Source organism: Cyprinodon tularosa, unplaced genomic scaffold (genome assembly GCF_016077235.1).
Source record: "Cyprinodon tularosa strain WSP-4 unplaced genomic scaffold, ASM1607723v1 ctg33, whole genome shotgun sequence".
In the NCBI taxonomy this organism is placed as follows: domain Eukaryota; kingdom Metazoa; phylum Chordata; class Actinopteri; order Cyprinodontiformes; family Cyprinodontidae; genus Cyprinodon; species Cyprinodon tularosa.
Genome location: NW_024039041.1, coordinates 1,841,752 through 1,850,493, shown reverse-complemented (window position 1 = coordinate 1,850,493; position 8,742 = coordinate 1,841,752). Strand labels below are relative to the sequence as shown.

Below are 8,742 nucleotides of genomic sequence, written 5' to 3'. Positions count from 1 at the left end.
TGGCAGATACAGTGTTTATTTACTGCACTATGAAACACAATCAGATATATCAAATGACCTTTATGTCAAAGAGCAGTAGCCTTTTAGTTTAATGATCCACATCTGATTAGACTCTGCTTAGTTGTCCAATGCTAATATGCATGCTTTGTTTCATGAGTGTAATTTAAAAGAGGAGCAACAGGAATATCAGATGGCATGGATTGGTTTAGTGGCTTTTAAATATGAACAGCTGGGTTCAAAATCTCAATTACCAGCTGTTGTTTTTTATTACATTGGTCTCAGGCCTTTTCCAGTCTCCTTCTTTTTATTCACACATCCTTCCAATGACTTTGTATCCGAATATACGTCCAGTGTTTATAGATTTGGCAGAAGTATTTAGAAACTGAAAAATGTTCTCGTTTTATTTTGAAAGACAAAAACATTAATTTCTCAATGGCATTAAATAGGGCAGCAAAAAAGGTTCAAGTAAAGAAGAGAATAATTTTTTTCAAAGTTTTTTTACATTTGAAATGTAAAAAGTATAGCCTGTATTTGTTTTGTGGGCCAATACTTGAACCACCATTGTTGCCTTCACAGCTGCTAGTTTCAGGGGTATACCTCTAGGCTGACATTATTCCACATCATTCAGAAAAGCTTTAATGAATCAGTTTTATGTCTTTCCATAGATTTCCCATTTGACGTGGTCTGGACTTTTGCATGGCCATACCTAAACACCATATACTGTAGTTTGAAATAAACCACACCATTGTAGCTCTGGCTCTATGCTCAGTTTTGCTGCCCTGCTGGTTAGTAAACATGGATTCCAATCACTAGGCATTTGCAGCCTTAACAGGTTGCAAATGACTCATAATAATACATGTCTCATTATAGAGGAGTTTTTTTTTTTTTCTCCAAGATGTTCAATCTTTTCTACTTTGTTGTTTTCTCTACGGCTTTCATCCAAGATTAAACATATTCTCCTATCTGAGCAATATTTTTTCTTCTTAAATCTCACCATTTCCCTTAGATGTAAGAACTCATTTGACCCAAAATAAACATTGTTTTGTTAAAAAACAACTTTTGTCAAAAAGAACCAGCAAAACACTGGATTGTTTTTTATTTTACATATCCTAAAATTCATAATGCTCTACTTCTTAAAGTTATTTTTTCCTCCGATCCTAAACAAGGTTATCTTCACCCTTCACTTCAAATAATAATAAAAAAAAAAATGGTAAAATTATTGTAAACATTCTTTGGTTTAAATCACAATTTATATTTTTCTTTATATTTTAATTCAAGCCAAGGCAAACAACTAGTACGCTATGTCCTGTTTTATCTCCATTGAGAATTTAAAACTGTGCAATTATCTTATGAAAATGTAACGTTTTGGGGACTGGGCTACAGACTCCAATACTTTACCATCCTAAAAGCACCCCTGGATTGAATTGTGCTCTACTTGAGATTCTAACCTATATAATAATAACCTAAAGAAACTTTAACCTTTTCCTTGCATTTATCCCTGAACTAACAAGTATGTTCCCTGTTGTTTAAAAAATATATTGACGTATGAATTAACCAAAAAAGATTTCCATTAACTGATTTAATTCCAAGGGTCAAGTAGGTGATTGTTGTTGCCTCCTGAAGCTCTTGGGGTTCTTTGGATCGTATTTACAATAGGTGTCTTCAAATTAGACTTAAATATACAAAAATTTATTAAGGAACGGTCCCATTAATGGAAACCTGTCATTTGATCAATTTTACATATAAAGCCTGAACTAGCTTGCCCTGCGATGGACTGGCAACCTGTCCAGGGTGTACCCCGCCTCTCGCCCATTGACTGCTGGAGATAGGCACCAGCACCCCTCGCGACCCCAATTGGGACAAGCGTGTAAGATAATGGATGGATGGATGGATGGAAGCCTGAACTAGCCTGGCAACTGATCCCTGTGATTTCTCACTGAAATGATTGTCATCCTCCACCTTCATCATAGGGAAAATAAGCCTATAACATCATAAAAAGAAAATAGATTTAATTTCACACTCGTGCTGCTAACAAAGGGTTACTGTTACTCTGGCTTAAATAAAAAACAACATCCAAATTATTACGCTGTACTGTAGAGGCTTTATTAGATTGTGCATAGAGAGGAGAGACAATAAGGGTGGCAGCAAGGGAGGAGCTGGAACATAAAGCCAAGATAAGAGACAAACATCACTCAATGCTAACTTTGAGCACACGGATTTCACTCCATCTCAAAAATGAGAAAAAATATATCTTATACTTTATCATTCCAGTAATACTTCTGACACACCTCTAAATATAAATATATGTCTAAAATACAAACGTTTCACACATAAACAGCACACATTCAAGCAACAGGTTTACCCGGCACCATCAACCCTTTATTGTCATACGTGTTGGCTACTGCACATTTACATGTTACACCGTGCACATTTTAGACACAGCTTAAACAAATATGTAACAGATAATAAATGAGGGCATGGCTCAGAACAAATGGCGCCCATCTTTAATTTAATACCAGCAGATCAAGGACTCAGCCTTTGAAGCCCCATAACCAGGCACAACGTGAGGCTGATTTGGTTCAGACAAGATAGCAGAGACATCATCACATATTGAGCCTTGCTAGGACTAAGGCAAAATAACCACACAGGAACAGAATATTCTACAATCGCCAGAATTTAGGAAATATATAAATACCAATACATACAGCATGCCTTAACAGTCAGTTTATGTATCTCTGTAAACAACTGTACAGTACAGATGGCTTTTATTGTATTTAAAATTCTTTTAAGACTCCATGAATAAAAAAAATACACATTGATTACCGGTAGCCAAAAGTATAATATGGAGGGAAAAAAGGGAAAAAACAGGAGCAGTATAGAAGAAGCATTAAGACATAAAGCTCTAGTACAGATGACATCATTTTATTACGGAGTGAAGGAAAACTGTCGAGCAGAAGCAGCATTTCTAGGGAAGTTGAGGTTAAAACGGGAAATGTGGCAAAGCTTAGGGCTACAGCATTTGTGGAATTAGTAGAAAAGAAAGTCTGAGATCAAGTGGTGTAGGGGGGGTCTACATAATCTGACGATGCATACCGTAGCCCGTCATGCCAGCCTGGGAAGCACCGCGGTTGCTGCCCATTTGCAGGCCGATTAAACTCTGTCCTTGGCGCAGCTGCTCTTGGGAGAACTCTCGTCGGTACCCCTGGGCTTTCCTGCAGCATGCACAACCAGAAAGAAGCAAGGTACATGTTAGGGACCTGAAGGTGGGTTTATGGGGCTTTTTGAGTAGCTTCCCATACCTGTGGAACCAGTCTCGGTCACCTTTGTATTGGCCATCGTCCTTTGTGACGGCCAAACTCCCCAGGGCCATCAGGGTCCTTTGCACCGCTGCCATATCTTTGCCTATAACCAGCAAACATGTGAACAAAGGTTTGTAGATGAGCAGTGGTGGAACTACACTTTTATTAATGGGGAGGGCCAGGGGTTAGGGTTATCTTAGGGGGTCCATAGATTATAAGAATGAATTTGTTCTTGAATAATAATTTGTAGTATGCTTTTCTAAATTTGAAATATATCTAACTTCATATTAAGAATACAGGAGATGAGTTTGTGTATGTTATACCTATTTATATAAAAAAAAAAATCCCAAATTTTCAGTTTTTTTTTACAAACATGGGTCTGAAAATGTTTCATGCATTTATATTCAGTCCATTTTATTCTGTCACCCCTAAAAAAGATGTAATGCAAAAATTACCTTTGTAGGTCAGCTAACCAGTGCGTAGACTCAGAACTCATACAGCTATTATGTGAAGGCCTCAAAGATTTGAACACACCATCCCAATGGTGGGATACGGTGATGGCAGCATCATGCTTTTCTTCAAAAGGGACACGAAAGCTAGAGGTCTTAGAAAGATGGATGGAGCTAAAAACAGGACGGCCCTGGGAAGACAAGTTTAATTTGGGGCTCCACTTCCCTCCATCCATCCATCCATCCATCCATCCATCCATCCATCCATCCATCCATCCATCCATCCATCCATCCATCCATCCATCCATCCATCCATCCATCCATCCATCCATTTTGCAGCAGATAGATATACCTTCTAAACTATGTGTTTCATGTACCAATCACTGCCAGATGTCGAAGTCAAATCCTAGTCTCAGAAAATGTGATGGACAATAAAGTTATCTTATTTTAACAGGTATCTACTAGTGGATATGCAGAGTTCTAGGGGGACAGACTAAGAGGTAAAAAGGTTTCTAAGATCTCCTTACCTTCCCAGAGGTCCACAGTTTGAAAAATATCTGTGGTGGTGACTCCATAAGCTTCTGCCGCTTGCAGGAACTGGGAGATCTTCTCCATTTGTTTAAAGGCCATCTGGGTCTCAGGGATTTTTTTAATGGGTTCTTTGCCCCGTGGATAAAGACTGTTGATGAGTCGACAGAGAATCTGGTACAGATGGAGGAGAGAGATCTGGCTTAGTCATCCTATGAACACAATCTCTGCACTAAGCCATTATGATGCCATCAGTAGCTACTGGATGTCTAATGACGTCTAATTCAGAGTAAACATGTGCTTCAGTTTTTACAGTTGCTTCCTTTGGAGCCACAGATTTAAGATATCTCCTAGAATAGATCACTCTCCTCAAGAGGGAGCAAAGATTGACCTTTATTTGGCTTCTAAACCTGAAAAGTACAGAAAAAGACCCTCTAATAAAAAATAATACTATTAACATAATCAAATTGTAAGAGACATTTTATCTAAAGCTTTGCTTTTTCTGTGCAGAAATTGACATTTTCTTTCTTGTTATTTGCTTCAGTGGGTGCCTAAGAATTTTTTGTTTTTGTCAGCATCCTCAGCTGCTCTGCTTTGCACAATGCAGTTGGGTCTGTTTTATACTACTGAAAATTAAGTCTTAATAAGAAATGTAATGTTCGTCTTCAGGAAGCCCAGAATTACTGAATGGTTGTAACAAAACAAAAGAAATAATAAGGTATTTAAATTTTAACATATTTTTTTAACCCAACTTTACGTTCAGCCTTTAGATAGGAAAATAATTACAAACTGATAAAGGTTAGAGATTTAAAACTGATTTTAGATCTCTAACTTGAGGGCAAAACTATTAATCTAAGGTTAAAACATAACTGGGTACATAAATTCGCCATCTTGTGGGAGCCATTCCATCGCTGTCAGTGCATTATATTGCATCTTAATAATTCAAAGTATTTCTATTTTAGGCGATGAGGGGCTGCAGCCGCTCACCGTTCCGTCCATCAGCCATTTCTGGAAGTTCTGCTTGCCCGGCTGCGGTTTCTCCAGGTTTCCTCCACACTGTGCAACTATCCAGTCTACCAGGCGCTGCTCCAGGTCCGGATCATACTTCTGTTCAATCTTTTCCTGCACCTCCCGGCTCAGTCCGTAACTGGGCCCTCGGTTCGCCATGGCAGGTCTCCTTTGAATCTATAGTGAACAATGTGGGGATGGTGGCTTTCCTGAAGGGATAAGATGTCACAGACAGAGTTAAATCAGAATTAATGAAGCAAACTCACTTCATGTCTCTCACACACTGACTTGCAAATGTTTTTCAAAAGCTTTTCAAATGTTTTACACACTTGATTTGGTTAAACCACAACATTTACTAAATATTGCAGGCAAATTTTAAGATTTATGTAATTTTATTGGATAAAAAAAATCCCATTTACTTTTTTAAATTTTTTTTTTTAGATAATTTTTACACAAACCTTTCAATAAACCTTACACAATGCATAATCACTATTTTAACATAGCTTATCTATTTGAAATGTATCGGGTTAATGTATCGAGAATTAATATTAAAATACATTAAGTTAATTTGTTTGAATTACATAATAATAATTAACCTTTATGTAATTCAAACAATACATTTTATACATTTGAAATAAACACACTCATAGTATTACATTTGAGTAACTGTACTTTTTTAATACTAAATACATAAACCTGATGATTATGTATTTCAACTAAATGAGCTCTATTATAGAAATGAATATGCATCATGTAAGCTTAATAGGTTTCTGTTAAAATTATCAAAACACAGTTAATGGGCATTTGTTATGAAATAAAATTACACACATTTTAAAATTTGGGTGAAATATTTTTATGAGTGTATTGCAAATTTTTAAGAATGACCAACCGAAAAGCATTTCTTACAGATACAATTTTAATATTAAGCCCCTCTAAAAATGCACTGTATTTGTGCAGCTGTATTTGTACATTTTTCTAAACTGCATCTGTAACTTCTTGCTTTACAAACTCTATTTTAGTTTTATTGGCTGTAACTTTGGTGGTCCTATGAGCTGTGGGATGTGTTTCTACTACTTTTACTTGAAAAATTATTGTGAATTGTCTTCAAAAAGAAAAATTGTATGGGGACAAAAATAACACTGCTATACATTCTTAGTTTGATTCAGGTTTATCTAAAATAGTACAGGGCCATTTCTACAAATAGATACGGAAGAGGATTTGGGACACTGAAAAAATAAAAAAAAGTTGACTGATTTTTAAATTTTATTTCAGTTTAATTTGGGAATGATGAATTTTATTCTCAGAATTCTGACTTTTTTCTCCAAATTCTGACTTTAATCTCAGAATTCAGACTTTTTCCTCAGAATTCTGACTTTTCTTTGTGAGACAAAAGTCAGAATTCTGAGATTAAAGTCAGATTTCTGACTTTTTGTCATATTATACTGAAATAAAATGTAGAAATCAGTTAACTTTTTTTTTATTTTTTCAGTGCCCTAATCCTCTTCCGTACATCGATGTTCAACACAGGACAACCGTTTGCAATTTTCCATTATTAACTTCATCCTTCTCATTAAAGTCGACCAGATTTTCTTTCCATGTTAATCGTTTTCCCACACTATGATAATGCCCCCTCCATGTTTCAGCATACAGATACAGTGCTGAAACCTCTCCTCAGACCAGAACAGCTGTTGTTGTACTGCAATACATTGTCACATGGAAACATACTGCTAATTTATTGACTTTGGAAGGTTAATGGTCGCAATGGATTTTGTAGATCTTTTAGTTATCATTTTGTTTTTGAAAATTAATTTAAAAAAGTTATTTCCATTGAGAATTATCCTCGGCTTTGCATTATTTAATCAGATAAAATCACACTAAAACAGCTCTAATGATACAATTGAAAGTGAGGAATTGTAATCAATGCAATATTGTGAGATAGAAATGTTTTTTTACTTTCCATTTAAATCCTTTCAATTGATCTTTTCCCATATAGTCCAAATAAAATCTGCAGCATAAGCAGTGGAGATGCAAGGGTGTGGTCTCTTGGCAGCTGTCTCGAGCGGGGGCAAGCCCTCTTATTACCATGGCAACCAGCTATCCAGCTTCCGGCCCGCTGGGCGTAGTGATGCACTGTGATGCTGCTTCATATGACCCACAGCGATCAGTGACGCTGATTATAGATCTGAATGTACATGCAGAAAGTTCACAATCGCACGAAATCGCACATCCCTATTCACAGCTAATCACATCAATAAAGGTTTTATAAGATGACATCAGTCCGCTGTGACGTAAACGTTATCTTTGCGGTATATTCCTCGAAATTACTAATAGTTCACTTGATTTTCATCTTTAAAATCCCAAAATGTCTACTTATTTTGTATCTGCATGAAATTGTTTCCCTTTTAAGAAATGTAAACAGAAAACTGCGTCATGTTTATGCATCGATTGCATAAACGTGACCCCCCACGTAGTTTTAAAAGATAAATGTCTCTTACTGAGAAGCGAGGAGCGGCCACAGATGTCCCGTATCCTAACACTCAGTTAAAGGATGATGATGCTGAAGTGCGCAAGAATCCATACAGAGCGCTCCTCCGGTCAGACTGGACCTCACTTTGTCCGGGAGGGGCGCCTCGCTGGGTTTTATATGCGCCAGCTTCACTAGGAGGGGGGGGGGGGGGGGGGGGGGGGGGGGGGGTCCATGTGGACGCTCAGCCGTGGAATGCGACGTGACTCTCCTTCCCCGGATGACGGTCAGTGTGTTAGTGCCAGCTCAGCTCTGTGCAAAGTGACCCCCCTCCACCCAACAGCATGCAGGTCCACATCAGTCAATGCGTCAAATCAATTCTTTGCAATCAGCTCTGTGTCCAACACAACCCCCACAATATTATCTTATCCTAGGTCAGTCAGCCCAATTCACTTCAGTGATTGGATCACTGCCTCCACCATCACATTTCTTTGCACAACTGGTAGGAAGTGAACATAAAGAGCTGGAAAAAAAGAATAAATAAATATATAAATGAATGAGGGCTACTGGGCTGTGCAGCTTGTAGCACTGTTGCCTTGCTGCAGGAAGGTTCTGGGTTCGATTCCCGACCTGGGATCTTTTTGCATGGAGTTTGCATCAGAGGCGTAGCCAGAAAAGTTTTATAAGGGTGTCCAGGCAATAAGAAAGTGGATAGACACCAGAACCTCAGGGTTAAGCTACACTGTTCCAACAGTAACATTAACAAGGAAAACATCCATATTTTCTAAATGAAGACAAACTATACTTTCCTAAAGCCTTTGCTAACAAATACGCATATATAGTGGATGCAATTCTTTCAGGTTTAAGTTCTGGGCAAAACGTCTTTTCCATTGTCATTACTTATTTTTTGTCAATAATCATTCTGTAAAAATATCTACATAATATGTTTTCATTAAAATAGTTATTTATCTATGATTTCACTGAAGACTCCTAG

The 8,742-nt window shown here is 37.4% G+C and overlaps 1 protein-coding gene across 1 annotated transcript; it reads right to left on the bottom strand.

Moving 5' to 3' along the window:
- Positions 1 to 2,081: 2,081 nt before the first annotated feature.
- Positions 2,082 to 7,937, bottom strand: tagln3b (transgelin 3b). Its single transcript, XM_038293827.1, has 5 exons — positions 7,780 to 7,937; positions 5,264 to 5,493; positions 4,276 to 4,450; positions 3,300 to 3,402; positions 2,082 to 3,212 (listed from the first exon to the last, which is right to left on the bottom strand). Exons 2-5 carry the CDS (start codon positions 5,441 to 5,443, stop codon positions 3,071 to 3,073), a joined length of 600 nt encoding a protein of 199 aa, XP_038149755.1. The 5' UTR covers positions 5,444 to 5,493; positions 7,780 to 7,937; the 3' UTR covers positions 2,082 to 3,070.
- Positions 7,938 to 8,742: the final 805 nt, after the last annotated feature.